Source organism: Myotis lucifugus, unplaced genomic scaffold, assembly GCF_000147115.1.
Source record: "Myotis lucifugus unplaced genomic scaffold, Myoluc2.0 scaffold_12, whole genome shotgun sequence".
NCBI lineage: Eukaryota > Metazoa > Chordata > Mammalia > Chiroptera > Vespertilionidae > Myotis > Myotis lucifugus.
The window spans coordinates 9,807,628-9,824,252 of record NW_005871060.1 but is presented as its reverse complement, the minus strand read 5'-3'; the positions used below and the strand labels follow the sequence as shown (position 1 = coordinate 9,824,252).

Here is a 16,625-nt window from a genome sequence, read left to right as displayed (position 1 = left end):
GTTCCTATAATATCTCATCAAATTATAACAAAACAACGTTGAGCAAAATGACATTATTTGAGGACCTACTTATTAATTATTTATGCAATGATCAGGATAAATCAATACTTATTTCTCAGTAAAGCATGCATGTGTCATAAGGAGAAAACATTTCATAAACACTTCATATAGTACCATGATCTTTGGGCTCTTCTTATTCTGACTCATGAGACCCTCTTTTAGAACTTAAATAGCTGGATTGCAGTGTAAATAGGTATGCCATAGACTAAGAAAAACAGCAGCCCATTGGGAGGTATAAAAAATGCCAACCAAACTAGCATGAGAGATTGAACTAGGGGAGGGAAAAAAAAAGACAGGAAGGAGCACTGAGTCACAGCTAAAGTCAGAGAGTATAGAGTTACCACCAAAAGAAAGACCAATTATAAAGCCAGTCAATACAAAGGGCTGGTTTATACCAAGGATTTACTATGTGCTATAAACTTTTATTAAAATTTAATCTTCACAATAGACCTATTAACTAGGTGCTTTCATAAACTTATAGATAAAGGAAATTAATTACCTGAGGTTAAATAGATTGCCCAAGGTCATGAAGCTAGCAACTGATGGAGCTGGAATTAAAACAATTGCACATCTGGAATCAGAGCCTAGACCCCAAGGCACTAGACCAGTGGTTCTCAACCTTCCTAATGCCGAGACCCTTTAATACAGTTCCTCATGTTGTGGTGACCCCCAACCATAAAATTATTTTCGTTGCTACTTCATAACTGTAATTTTGCTACTGTTATGAATCCTAATGTAAATATCTGATATGCAGGATGTATTTAGACGACCCCTGTGAAAGGGTCGTTCGACCCCCAAAGGGGTCGCGACCCACAGGTTGAGAACCGCTGCACTAGACTATACCACCTCTTGCTAGAAAAAGCCAAAGGTATGGGAATTTAAATAGTGAACAGGCTGGAAGGAGGAGCAGGCTGAACTAAGGGGTTCTTGGAGCAAAGTTCTAAGAGCATGTCTCCTCTCCTACTGCCTATGGTTTGTCTTAAAGTAACCATATTCACAAATTATTTTCTGATAAAGCAACACAAATCTAATAACCCTTCCCCTGAGCACGCTTTCTTAGAGTATCATCTAGGATTAAGATGATGCAGCTCTGACTTTCCAGTAGGGCTTATTCATAAGTCAGTGACACTTCTTAATAATTGCCATGATGATGATATTGATAGTAATTATTATTTTATTGAGCACTTAATATATGTCAAGAACTGTGATTCACTTGTACAAAATAGGCTAAAATCCTGCCTTATTTTTGAGTAGTAATTTTGTGTGTGTATGCTTGGTATACTTGAATATGTGTGTGTTTATGTGACATGAATGAATTTTCAAAGTTAATTAAAAGAGTTTTTCTTATGGCCAGTGGAGAACTATAGCCAGCACTGATTACACACTAAAATCAATACTATATGCAATACATAGTTTTTTCAACATTACAACACAGGTTTATAAATTTGCCAAAAATGATGCAATTATACTCTTCTATAAAAAGTGTGGCTTCTGAACTAAGATTTGGGATATTTATCTCTGTAATACACTATTCTACTGAATAGTAGAAATAAACAAAGGAAAAGGGAAGAAATAATATTTTATATGTTGGCTTAATGTATTTTAGTCACCTATAATGATAATTTTATACGTAACATTTTCTTATATGATAAATTGAAAAAAATAAATTTTGTGGAAGACTGAGTCCACAAAGGTTTTGAATGAAATAATATTTTTAAAAGTCAAAGTGCCATTGTCCTCACTAGAGTTAACAGACACTATCAGCTCCAGTTTGCCTACCTCTTATTTTAATTTTTTGTTCAAGTCTTCTGTTCACCATCAAGTCATTGCCTCTCAAATATACAATCATTTTGTTTCTATCCTACCTGGAGGCTGCCAATGATTGATGTGAGGGTCACTAGTGGCTATTGTTTCCATATTGTTGCTCAAAAGGCCATGAGAAAGCGTCTTTTACATTCACTCTTTTATCTAGGCCCAAGAGAGCGCTGCCTAATTCCTTCTTTGTCTCTGAGACTTGAAGGAAATACTTGTCTTGTTTAATTTTTCCCAGTGAGCTTCACTGTTAGGACTCAGGTAGTACAAATCTCTGGGTTTGTGTGGGGGAATTATGATGTGTGTCTGCCATAAAGGACAAGGTCAGAGGACATTACAAGCTCTACACACTCATACCCCACAGTTTCCACACAAGTCCATGGCCTTGAACCTCCCTTATGAAGTCAACTTCTTCTTTAGTATAAGTTCCTTTCCAGGAGGCTTCAGACAGTCACAGAATAAAGTTCTGAGATGTCTGGCCCTCCAACACTGCCTAAACATGTCTAAATCCTAAAACGAACCCATCTCAGCTGGAAACAAAAACATGCCACTTACCCATTTTCCTACAGCTCTTATGTTTTTGCTTAGTTCGAGAATCATGAAACCTATAAACTGGAAAGAAAAATATATATGCTAGATATTGTCTTTTCTAACTTAGGTCAAGAAAGGTGAAATATCTACATTGTCTTATGGCTTTTTCTACAATACACTGGAATAACTTAAAAAAAGTTAAGTGTACCATTTTCTAAATCAAGACATAATTGATATTCCCTAAAGGTAGTTAGACTCTCCTAGAAACCTTTAAATGTTTTTTTTTTTTTTCTGGCAGCCTATGTTAGAACATTTAGAAGTGCAACATTCTTTCAAGTAAGACCTTTGCTTAATCGTAGGATTTATTTGACCAAGAAATCTGCAACATTTCCTTAATTTTAATTGTTGGCCCTTTTGTAACTGTACAATATTTCTCTTTTTTATTTTTTAAATTACATTTATTGGGGTGACATTGGTTTATAACGAACAATTCTATGATACATCGTCTGTATATTGCATTGTGTACCCACCATCCAAAGTCAAATCTTCTTTTAAGTGTTCCTCATTATCTAGCCCACTACTCATTGAACCTTTATGTTCTGAGCATCTACTAGGTAGAAGGAACTTTATGGAAAACAAAGATCAGTAAGAAAGAGATCCTCTCTCCAGGAACTGAAAGTCTAGGAGGAAAGACAACATATGAAGACAGCTAATTGCAGAAATTGGTATGTTTTCCTCTCTGTTGCATCTCTCACATCTAGCATAGTTCTGCATTCGTTTCCTAGGGCCGGTGGAACAAGTCACCACAAATGAGGTGGCTTAAAACAACAGAAATTTATTCTCTCACAGTTTTGGTGGCTGAGGTCCAAAATCAAGATGTCGGTGGGCTTGGTCCCTTTGGGAGGATCTGAGAAAGAATGTGTCCCATGCACCTCTCCTTGCTTTTGGCACCGCTGCCCTTGTGGCTGCAACCCTCCTAACTCTGCCTCCATTGTCACCTGGCCTTCTTCTCTGTATATCAGTGTCTCTGTTTCCCTTTGTCCCCAAATTCCCCTCACCTTATAACGACACCGGTCATCGGCTTTAGGGCTCCAACTTGATCCAGTATGCCTGATCTTTGCACCTGAAAAGATCCTAATTCCATCAATTCACAGGTTGCAGGTAAACATTAATTTTGGGGGGGATCCTGTCAATAAACCTACTACAGTATGTAGCACATAACAGCCCCTCGATAAATATTGGTTGAATAAAGAAATCGTATAATAGAAAACGTTATAAGAGAGGCAGCAATTTTAAAACATCACATTGGTGTTCTTGGGTCACACTGGGCCGTGCGCGCGCCCTCTGGACTCGGCGCCTGCTCCTCCCCTCCCCCCACCCAGCCCCGCCCCCTCGCGGCCGTCACCGAGGAAACCGGCCGCGTCCCCCAGCCCACCCGGAAGCAGGTTTCATGGCAGCGTCAAAGAGAACAGATGTGGGGCTGTTGGTGGGGGCAGTGGATCAGGGCACCAGCTCGACGCGCTTCTTGGTTTTCGACTCAAAGACAGCCGAACTACTTTGTCATCACCAGGTGGAAATAAAACAGGAGTTTCCCAAAGAAGGATGGGTGGAGGAAAACCCTAAGGAAATTCTGCTGTCCGTCTACGAGTGCATAGACAAAGCATGTGAGAAACTCCAACGGTTCAACATTGACCTTTCCGACGTCAAAGCGATCGGCATCACCAACCAGCGGGAAACCACTGTGGTCTGGGACAGGGTCACCGGGGAGCCGCTCTATAACGCCGTCGTGTGGCTTGACCTCAGAACCCAGTCTACCGTTGAGAACCTCAGCAAGAGGATTCCAGTGAATAATAACTTTGTCAAGACCAAGACGGGCCTTCCCCTGAGCACTTACTTCAGCGCCGTGAAACTTCGTTGGCTGCTGGACAATGTGGAAAGCGTTCAAAAGGCTGTGGAAGAAGGGAGAGCCCTCTTTGGGACCGTTGACTCCTGGCTCATCTGGAACCTGACGGGAGGCGCGGAGGGAGGCGTCCACTGCACGGACGTGACAAATGCAAGCAGGACGATGCTCTTCAACATCCACTCTCTGAAATGGGATAAAGAGCTCTGTGAATTTTTTCAAATTCCAATGAACATTCTTCCCAACGTCCGGAGCTGCTCCGAGATCTACGGCTTAATGAAAGCCGGGGCCTTGGAAGGGGTGCCCATCTCGGGGTGTTTGGGCGACCAGTCGGCCGCGTTGGTGGGACAGATGTGCTTCCAGGACGGGCAAGCCAAAAACACGTACGGCACAGGCTGCTTCTTGCTGTGCAACACCGGCCGCAAGTGCGTGTTTTCTGAGCACGGCCTGCTGACCACGGTGGGCTACAAACTCGGCAGAAACAAACCCGTGTGCTACGCCCTGGAAGGGTCTGTCGCCATCGCGGGTGCTCTTGTTCGCTGGCTACGAGACAATCTTGGAATTATAAGCAGCTCGGAGGAAATTGAAAAGCTTGCTAAAGAAGTGGGTACCTCTTATGGCTGCTACTTCGTCCCCGCCTTTTCCGGGTTATATGCCCCTTACTGGGATCCCAGCGCCAGAGGGATCATCTGCGGGCTCACTCAGTTCACCAACAAGTGCCATCTTGCTTTTGCTGCCTTAGAAGCCGTTTGCTTCCAAACCCGAGAGATTTTGGATGCCATGAACCGCGACTGTGGGATTCCACTCAGCCATCTGCAGGTGGACGGAGGAATGACCAACAACAACGTTCTCATGCAGCTGCAGGCAGATATTCTGTGCATCCCCGTAGTGAAGCCCACCATGCCCGAAATAACGGCCCTGGGCGCCGCCATGGCAGCAGGGGCCGCGGAGGGAGTCGGGGTTTGGAGTCTGGACCCCGAGGATCTGACCGCCTTCATAGAGGAAAGGTTCGAACCCCAGATCAATGCCGAGGAAAGTGAAGTCCGTTATTCTATCTGGAAGAAAGCTGTGACGAAGTCGATGGGCTGGGTGACAACGGAGGCTTCAGAAAGCGGTGACCCTAGTATCTTCAGCAGCCTACCCTTGGGCTTTTTTGTGGTGAGCAGCATGGTCATGTTAATCGGAGCGAGGTACATCTCAGGTATCCCATAAAGAAGACCATGGCCTGGAGTCCAGCAATGCAAGCTCTTTATCTAAGGAGAGACTCCAGCGATTCTGCCTCTTAATATGATGACACCACTCATAGACTCTGGTTTTATTTATAAGCAACTTGCTGCATGACCCCTAAAGTACACCTGTGGCTCAAAATAAAAAATATCCTGCAGAAAGGAAAAAAAAATCACATTGGTGTTTCTGACTAGTTTTTAAAGCTCTCCATCATTTTCTTAACCCTATAAGTAAATCTTATCTCTCTCTATACTCAAACATAAAATGTATTTGTCAATTGGTCTAATTTCCTCCCTGACCTTCATGTTCCCATGCCTGATCTACTTACTACATATATGCAAGACTTATTATTGCTCAAGTTCATTTGTTTATGCTACTTTTTTAGCTTTTATGTTGACTTCTCCAGCTATTCATCTCCTGTTTATTTTTAAATGTTATGATCTGAATGTGTCCTCCCAAAATTCATATGTTGAGTCGTAACAACCCCCCCCCTCCCCCCTGCCCAAGTGATATTAGGAGGCAGGGCCTTCGGAAGGCGATTGAGTCATATGGGTGGAATGCTTGCAAAGGGATTAGCTTATAAATGAGCTTTCAGAGAGATCCCTAACTCTTCCACCAGGTGAGAACACAGTGGGAAGGAATTGGCTATGAATCAGAAAGAGTGTGTCTCACTTGACCAGAACTCTGAGAAATATGTTTCTTTTGTTTATAAGCTATACAGCCTATGATATTTTGTTATCGTACCCAAACCATGCTAAGATATCTTCCAAGGCCTCTTCAGATGTTATATCTTTCAAGAACATTTTATGATTACCTCATGCCCCCACTTCCTTTCTCTAAACTTCTAAAAAACAATTGCATTTTTTTCTGCACCACTTGAAACTTGTTACCTATTTAGGTGTAACTATTCCCAAACTCAATGGCTTACAAGAACAGCAGGATGTAAAGATCCAAGATGACCTCACCTACATGTCTGATAAGTGGTACTGGTGTTGGTTAGGGCACCTCCATCTTTCTCCATTGGCCCCTCATCCTCCGGTTGGCTAGACCAATTTCCTTCTGTGTCAGTCCCAGGGCAGATTGTTATGGTAGAAGCTGCGATGCCTCTCAAGATGTAGACTCCAGAACTCATCATAGCATCATTTCCACCATATTTTAAGTCATAATAAGTATAAATCACAAGGCCAGCCTAGACTCAAGGATCATGTAAGTAGTCTCTATCTGTTGGTGGGCAAGCAGCAGAGAAGAATGGGAGGAGAAGAGAAAAAAGGCTGCAGTCATCTTTGAAAACAATATACAGTATTTGGGATATAATGACACTCTCTTTTATTGCTCTCCAATCACATGTGTTTTGATGTTATTAGTTACCAAATTCTGATATGAGTTCCTTGAAATTAAAATTCAAAACACATAGTTTTTTTGAAATTTCTTAAATGCTTAATTCAGACCTGGGTATATATTATTCTTTCAATTAATATAATGTTAATTATACAGACTTTGCTAAACACTTCTAAGTATGTAAAGTCATTTAATTCTAAGTATGTTAAGTAATTTAATTTTCACAATGGCTACATGAGAGAGGCCTATTTTTAGCCCCATTTTACAAAGAAGGAAATTGAGGCAAGGTGTGGTTAAATGTTTTCTCAGGGTCCACAACTGCCAAACTGATAATCAAACCCAGGCACTCTGGTTCCAGGTTTCATGCTCTTAAGCAATATTCTTTATTTGTATTGATATTATGATGATACAAATTACCATCGTTATTTTTAAAATATATTTTATTGATTTTTTTACAGAGAGGAAAGGAGAGGATAGAGAGTTAGAAACATCGATGAGAGAGAAACATTGACCAGCTGCCTCCTGCACACCCCCTGCTGGGGATGTGCCCGCAACCAAGGTACATGCCCTTGACCGGAATCGAACCTGGGACTCTTCAGTCCGCAGGCCAACGCTCCATCCACTGAGCCAAACCGACTAGGGAACCATCATTATTTTTATACCTGCTCAAATATATAAACACCTCCATATACTAGGTATGTTGTATATTAAAAGCTTGAGATGGCAGGGAACCCAGAAAATGTAACACTTCTGTATCTTCTTCCTTCTTTTGCAGGTATTCAACATGACACTTTTTTTTCAAGAAAAGCATAATCATGAGATACTAGGTACCTTTTTAATAAATAACTTAAAACTATTAAGAAAATACTTTCAACTGATATATTTTTAAACAGAAGCGTTTGTATAAAATACTGAGTTCTTTTTGAAGAAAACATAGACAAATCTAATAATCAGATACCTGAAGTTAAACCTCTCTTTTTTTGTTCTTTATTTAAATTTTTTTATTTTTCAATTACAGTTGATATCCAATATTATATTAGTTTCAGGTATACAGCATAGTAGTTAGACATTTATGTAACTTACAAAGTGATCCTCTGATAAGTCTGGTACACACCTTAGCCCCTCTTTTCTTTCTTCCTGGTCCTCTAAAATCTCCCACAATGATGTGAACACTGGGCATTTTTTTTGGTGTATTTACAGGACAAACTTCCAGTTAGTCCTATCCTCAATAAACAATATCTTATCTGAGCTTGGTAATATCCTCCTGCTGTTCACATTAGCAGAGATTAGCACATGTCACAAATGAGACCCATACCCATGTGGGTCAGTTAACATGCCACCATTTGTCTTCTCTGTAACCTACTTGCCCTTAGTCACAAGCAGGATTTAGGATGAGAGACTAAAGTAGATCGATCAGCTGCCTCCTGCACACCTCCTACTGGGAATGTGCCCGCAATTAAGGTACAATGCCCTTGACCGGAATCGAACCTGGGACCTTTCAGTCCGCAGGCCGACGCTCTATCCACTGAGCAAAACCGATTAGGGAGCTAGATATCTTTTTAATAAATATCCTATTCTTTCCATTGCTTCTAAATAACTGTAATCACCCTGGAGCAGTTTTCCTTGTGATTTTTTTTACCTATAAGCAAGAAAATATGTAGTAATAAAACCTAAGTAATTTTAAAATGTTTAATGCATGGCATGGACTACTGAGAATCTAGACATGATATATTTGATGGTACTTTAAACCATGGAATAATCAAGCAGACAAAAATCCCTTGACAAAATAAAGGAATTGGGAAGAGCCTTTATTTATTTTTAAAATATATTTTTATTAATTTCATAGAGGAAGGGAGAGGGAGAAATAGAAACATCAATAATGAGAGAGAATCATTGGTCAGCACCTCCTGCATGCCCCCTACTGGGCATTAAACCTGAAATGTGGGCATGTGTCCTGACAGGGAATTGAACCATGACCTTCTGGTTCATAAGTCAAAGCTCAACCACTGAGCAACATCAGCTAGGATTGAAGAGCCTTTAGAATTCATGGCAAAAAGTGGGTAAATGTCTTTCCGAGTCAGGCATGGACAGGATGTCGTCTAAATCTCTTGGCATGGTGTAGGTGATGTTCTCAATAAAAATCAGAATCTTCCAGAGGATAAATTCTGGTACCAGTAATAAGGTACATATTATTTAGAAGACAAAAAAAACCTTGGCCAAAGGAAGAAACATGATTTTCTTAGCCTTATATTCATGCAAATCATGACCCTATCTTTGGGAGGAAGAACAATTTTCCATGGTAATCATGTAATGAGAACATAACTTTATTTAATACTTGTTATATAGACCACAGTCATTTAAGAGATATGTAAAGAGTGAGAATAAAATCTTATCTTTAAAGAGTTTATAATTAGTTGGGGATAAGCAAGACACTGAGCAAATTAAAAATCAATAAAAGGCAATGTCTAAAGGATTTGTAAATTGAATGGTGTAAGAGTACTGTAAATTCAACATTAGTATAAAAATCTTATAGGAAAACCTACTGTTTAAATCATGTATTTAATATTTGCAAGCATAATGTGGAATATGCCAAAGAGAAATAAACTTTTAAAATTTAGCTTTACCACTAAAGGTCTTACTCAATATCTTCACTCTTAACTAACAGCATCTTGATTGCAACTGTGACTTGGTATCCACATAGTCTAAATACCTACATACAATTCCTGGGGAGGTGTTCCTGACTGCACTTAACCCAGCTAATAGAAAGGGTTCATTGAAAATAACTAAAACCATAATATATAATGGGGATTGTATGTGGTTTTCTTCTTTTTAGTTAATTTATTATATTATATGTTGTTATATACTACTATATCATATCTACTAAGCCAGAAATCATATATTCGCTTTGTGTTCCTTAAAGGCAGAGGATGTGTCTTGTTACCACCTAGAATCTAGAGCTTTTAAGTATATTGGCTAAATAAACAAACAAAAGGATAAGTGGGCTTCTAATATTAACTCTTCTCCAAGGAACATATTTATGCTCCTAGCCACTTGTTCCGGTGCAATACATTTTCCCTTTTTCTTGTGTTGACTAATCTCTATCGATCCCCTAGCATGTGGCCCACACTGCTCTTGTCTCACACCATTCGGTGCTGCGTTATTGATTTCCTGCATCAGGACTCTTACAATTATTTGCAGAAAATTCTAGTCTTTGCTGATGTGCTTATTCAAAGTTTGCTTTAAGTATAGAACCATTATCAGTTCATTGTGAGGGAGGCTCTGTTACTTTCCAGTGTTTTCTACAGCAAAGTTTGTTTGCTTGCTTGCTTGTTTTTTTGTAAGTGCAAGTCAATGCCCATCATAGGGTTAAGAAATTAATCCAGTGGGTTGAGACTAGCTATTTTGGAAAGGAAAAAGGAGAAGGGATTAAAAAATAAAATAGAGGCGGGGGGGGGGGGAAGGAGAGGGAAGGAGAGGGGAGGAGAGGAGAGGAGAGGAGAGGAGAGGAGAGGAGAGGAGAGGAGAGGAGAGGAGAGGAGAGGAGAGGAGAGAGGAGAGGAGAGAGCAATATGAACATTGTCTTATAAAAAATTTTGTATTTCTTACTTAGGACCATAGCAAAAAAGAAAGCCACTGTCTACCACTACTCTCCATCAATAACTTATAGCCATGGGATGATTTATTTTACTATTTGCATGACTTCATAACTTTGGCTTCTTTAATTTGAGTTTATTGAGCTAGTGTCCAGCTTTTCTGAATTCTGCTCATTTTGCAGAAATGGCACTTACATTTCTATCTTTTTTTTACAAAAATGACTTCCAGAATATGGCCACTTTGAGAATGATCTCCTGAGTTGCACAGGCCACCTAGATGGAGAAACTCAGATGATTTGCTGTATAGTACTTAACAGATGAATGACACTAGCCCTGGGTAAGTGACAGAGTAAATATATTGTGTTAGACTGTCTCTGCCCTTATGCACAAGCCTAACCAGTATCTACTTGCGATCAGTTGGACTAGGAGTCTGAGCATTTGCAACGTCCTATAAAACTGGGCGGTCTCTACAGATGAGATGATCAATTCAACATTATATGTCAAAACTCTACAAGCTAAATTTTATTAAATTAAATTTAGGATGTCCCTGCTAGAACTAAACAGCAGGTTCCCCTGAGCTCCCAACAAGAAAAAGATCCCAAATGAGTTGCATGAGACCATATGTACTGAAATGCCCTTAAGATGTGACTCTAAAGTCACCTTATAGAAATTTTTGTACTTCTTACTTAGGCCATAGCCAAAAAGGTGGGGAGTATTAGTTACTGAAGTGTTGGGGCCTTGTAATTACTGAAATGTTAAGAATTTTGGCTCACAAACAGAGTGTGCAATTCTGAAGAGACAAATGTACGTACTTCTGTTTGATAGGTGGGGGAAAGGGGCTCAGAACCTGACGTTGGAGATAATCCTTCCCACTGACCTAGCTCCATGGAACAGTGTTGCTCCTCAAAGATTTTGAAAATGAAAAAAAAAATACTGCCAACTTGCTTTTACTGACAAAAATGTTTTATTAGCACTGACCAGTTTGGCTCAGTGGCTAGAGTGTCAGCCTGAGGACTGAAGGGTCCCAGGTTCAATTCCGGTCAAGGGCATGTACCTTGGTTGCGGACACATCCCCAGTAGGGGGTGTGCAGGAGGCAGCTGATGGATGTCAGCTGATGGATGTTTCTCTCTCATGGATGTTTCTAACTCTCTATCCCTCTCCCTTCCTCCCTGTAAAAAATCAATAAAATATATTTTTTAAAAAAATGTTTTATTAAATGAAACAAAAGTATTCAAATAAAAGATCAAGGTGACCTCTCCATGTGGTGATATACAGGTTGAGCATTCCTCTGGCTCCATGTCTACTCAGAACCACTGCTCCTTACTGCTACCCATTCCATTCATCCAGTCAACATAAATGTTCAGAGCACCTACATGTGCACAGTGCTAGGGGCCTGTATCTGCCCTCAAGGATCTTGCTATCTAGTATGGGATATAGATACTAAATAAGTAAACCACTATATACTTACAAATAAATGCTAAGAAGTGGGGGAACCATGGTGCTAGGAAAATAACAGCAGAGAATGGAGGTTACTGTGAATTAATTCATGATGGATTATATTTAACCTGAAACCTGAATGATAATAAGCCATCTATATGAAGGCGGAGGGGGGATCTTAGGAAAGGGGGTTCCAGGCAAGGAAGAACTTGGCTGGCTGAAAGAACTGAAGCAGACACCACATGAATGGCTGGGCCAACCACTGGGGAGGGTAGAAGGAGAGGAAACTAGAAGAATAGGTAGGAGGTGGTAATTCAGGGCCTAATAGGCTCTGGCAAGAAATTTGGATTTTATTCTAAGTGCAATGGGAAGCCATTAAAAGGCTTTTAGCAGGGGAAGAATCTGGTAAGATTGAAATTTTTTAAAAGCCCACATTCAATGAGTGGAGGTGAATGGGTTGGAGATAGGGACAAATGACCAAGAAGGACCACAGGGAGGCCATTTAGGTGGCAATTTTAGTATCTAGGTGAGAGATGATGATGACTGGGCCTAGAGCTATGGTTGAAGAAATGGGCAAATGACTTTGAAAGCAAACTGCCTGGACTTTGTGATGAATTGTATTTCAAAAAAGAAGATGAAGGCATCAAGAATGGCCCCCCAGATTCTGATTTCAATATTTTGATGGATGATTGTTGGTATTCACTGATAGGAATGTCTAGGAGAATCATAGGTTTGGGGAGAAAATCAAAAGTTTTCTCTGGGACAGAATAACTTGAGATGCCTGAGCAACTTCAAGCAAACGTGAAAAGTAGGCACTTGGAGAGCAGGGGGAAATCTCTAAGGGGAGCTCTGCTGTGATCATGCTGATGTCTCTACTTGCCCCATATAGTTGCCTGGAGCCCCAGCTGCCCCTAAATGGGGAGAAGTGGTCACCAAAAGGAAACTCAACATTTTATTTAATCAAATCACATACATTGTTGCATTTGACTTGGCAACTCCAAGGTGAACTGCTGCCAAGTCAAATTTTTAGCCAGATAATCAGCTGTATCTATTGTTACCACATCTGCTTCCTGCTTTATTGTAAACAGAAAAATTACCACAAGGTAGAACAATAGACAATATCAAGAATGGGAAGCAACTGGTATCAGTTGCTCCAATAGAAGAACACATGAGAAAGGAAAATGATGTTAAAAAAAAAGTCAGAGAGGATGAAGATGTAAGATAAGGTACACCTCTCCATTTTAGAAGGGATATCAGTTGGTCGGCATTAAGAAGAAAGGAGTTCCAAGACTGTGTGATTGGTGTGAGGTCAAGGCAAGCAAGAACAGGGCCAGCTGGTGCACTTCAGAACTCCCCAGTGAACCAGACTCTCCTGTAGTATGTTACTATCTAGGGGCATCTGTATTGGTCTCCCCAAACCACAAGGCATCTCTTTTTCAGTGGGGCAATAAAGCATATGGACAACTGATCAAAAGGAGCCAGTTGGTGGTTTCAAGCTTGCATTTGACTTATAGCTGAGTAGAAACATTCAATATGTTTCTTAACATTAACTCTTGCCATGACCCTACATGGTCATCCCCATTTTACACATAAGTAAATTTAAAATTACAGAGGTTGAGAAATGTGTCCAAGGTTATACATCTAGTGAAGAGCAGAAGAAGCATTTAATCCAGGTTGATCTGATTTTTATACTGCAATGTTACTAATGAGAATGTGTCTCAAATAAATGAGCTGAGTAAAAAATCGAAGAATCAATGAATTTTCTATGGTTTCTCATTTTAGTAGCCTACTTTGTTTTAATATTAGTAATATCTACCTTCCACTCATTAAAAATGTGCCACAAATATTTTCTCGCTTTTTTAAATTAAATTTCTAAGACACATGACCTGTACATTGCATTGTGTGCCCACCACCCAACGTCAAATCATCTTCCTAATATTATTAAAAATTTACAAAAGCCAAATACATACATGAAAAAAATTTTGTCCAATGGGAAAAATACATAGGTCAAGGGAATAAATAAATAGGAAAACATTTTTTAAATTAGGGGATAGCGTGGTTCTTCGACATCTACAGTGAAGTATAAAATGTACACATTGCTAATTTTTAGAAATGCAGGAAATTTAACACTTATTTTTCAATAAATAAGGATTTCATAAGATGGAAGTGAAGAAACTTCAAGATGCCACCTCTAGGCAATTTATATTTCATTCCAATTAGTCTATTTGCCATCTTCTGAACTCACAATGTACTCTAGTGCCTTTCCTCTTGCTCAAGCTATTTCTTCTCTCTATAAAGTCCATTGTCTCCTTTTTCTTTATAACTGCATGTACCAAAAGCTCACTCAGACATCCACAATGACTGGTCAAATGCAGCTTCTCCCATGAACACTTCTACTAATAACAGAAGTAAAAGAACATTTCCGTTATTTTGACACCTCCTATTACTTTTTAAAACTTTGTATATGTTTATATTTATTCCATACAACATTACAAAAAGGGTCTGAGGTACTTTAAATGTATAAAAAAGAGATTGTAAGTAAGTTTTTATAATTGCAAAGAAAACTAAAGTTTGAAAAGTAAAATAGAAGCAGAGACAGATGATGTTACCTGATATTTAGGCCTAGACTTTTATGACATTTATGCATGAATCCATTTGATTTTTAAAACAGTCCTACAAAGTGGAAAGGGTAGGCATAAGTAACCCAATTTTGCAGATGAGGAAAATTTGAGCTCTCTTTACAAAGAGCTAAAATGATCTTCCCAAGTAAAGATAGGCTGGGACCTGATCCAAATTTCCTAACTTCTAGTCCAGTGCTCAGTTTCTAATGCCAGCGGGGGAGACACCCGGGGAAAGCAGGGATGGCCCACTGAACACTTTCTTGGCCCATCTTAAGGTTCAAGTCCCTCTGCTGCTTTCTGACTCCCCAGTGGCCCTGACAGAACTGATGCCATCCTCCACTCCTCCACCTCACCCCCACTGAGTCTCATGGAGACTGCTTTCTTAATTAGCATAGCCTTTATTATGAAAATCACCCACTCCAGTTTTCTGGTCCCTCCGGGGCTAATTCTTGGCCAGAAAAGGACAATGAGCTGAGTGTATACATTTAGGATTAGACATATGTATGTTAAGACAAGTCATGAACCAAAGGTCATAAATATAGGGAATGATGTTTTGGTCTCAATAAAATACAGATCCTTCTCATAATAGGGCTGGCTATACCCAGGGTGTGCTGGGCGCGCGAGGGGAGGCATCGGTGGGCAGTAGGCTTCCATCCCTGCAGCAGCTCCCATAAAGGCTCGGTTCCCACCTGTCAGAAACAGGCTGGACAGGAGTCTCCTTGGCCTCTACTAGTTTGGTTAGATGCCTCTTACTCTGCTTCCAACTCTTCTAGATTTTAGAGAGGCGTTTTTTTTTTGTTTTGTTTTTTTTGTCGTTTTCTTACAAACTTTTTGCTCTGCATAAATATAACATAAGTAAATAAAAATTGTGTTAAAAACCAATTAGGTACATTGATACAATGGAACACGACTTGGTCTTAAAAAAGAAGGAAGTCCCACCCCCTACAACAGAATGGAGGGACCTGGAGAACACCATGCCAAGTGAAATAAGCCAGTCAGAGAAAGACATGCACCACACGACCCCAATCAGATGTGGAATCTAATAGACAAAGCAAATCAACAAACAGAATAGAAAATAACAAATAACCCAATTTTGTTCTTTCCATTCGAGACCATATTGTATTTTCCCCCTCATTATTATTACCTATCACAGAAATGGCCACATAGAGGCCTGCCCTGATCGTGTCTGCATCTCCTGATGAGATAGTGGATGCCTCTTGCCATAGTACCCAGTTAGGAAGCTGCCTCTGGCAATAGTAGCTGCCTGTCAGAGTAGTAGCTGCCCAGCTGGGTAGCTGCCTGTCACAGTAGTAGCTGCCTCACAATCTTGTCCAGCCCAGTAGTTGCTTGTCATGTTACTTGTCTTGACTATCTCCTTAATTTGAAAGCCTCTTGAGAGCAGAAGCTGTATTTTGTGCATCTTTGTGTCTTTCCCCTTTCGCGCAATGCTAGGCATGCTTCATCATAGGCTATTCAAAGAGTTCAGCATGTGAGGTCATCACATAAGAGCTTGAAACATTCTGAAAACTAGAATAGACAGTAGGACTTTTCCAGGAATACGCTCAGATTTTCTCATTGGAACTTGCATCATTGCTCTCCTGCAAAAGTGATATTGCCTTGAGTGTCCTAAATTATCCCAGCCTAAGTTTAACTTGCTCTATCAGTAGTCCGTAGATAAATACATTTTGGAGCAAGAACTCAGAGTATCTCCTTTAGGTTTATAGAAAAACCTTTGAAGCAATAACCAGAATATAGAAGGCAACAAGTTTCCACTGTTTATTCTCATTTATTTGCTATTCCTATTCCTTTTAAAGAAAAATATCAAAGTCAAAATAAATCAACAAGTTATTGATTAAAGATATAAAATGATAAAAAGTAATGGCTATAGCGACAACCATTCCAACTTAATAAACAAAATCACCACTAAGAATCTGACAAAATTCTTTGTGAATTAGAAATCCTATATAATAAAAAACTAATATGCAAATTGTCCCCTCGACTGGGAGTTTGACCAGGGGGCGGGGCCTACTGCCTGCGGCCCCTCCCCCTGGCAGGCCCCATCATCCTGATCCTGCTAGGCTGGTCAGACCCCACCCGTGCACAAA

The 16,625-nt window shown here is 40.0% G+C and overlaps 1 protein-coding gene across 1 annotated transcript; it reads left to right on the top strand.

The window, feature by feature from the left end:
* Window positions 1–3,853: 3,853 nt before the first annotated feature.
* On the top strand, window positions 3,854–5,515 carry LOC102422742 (glycerol kinase-like). Its single transcript, XM_006084616.1, has one exon. It carries the CDS (start codon window positions 3,854–3,856, stop codon window positions 5,513–5,515), a length of 1,662 nt encoding a protein of 553 aa, XP_006084678.1.
* The last annotated feature ends 11,110 nt before the right edge of the window (window positions 5,516–16,625 follow it).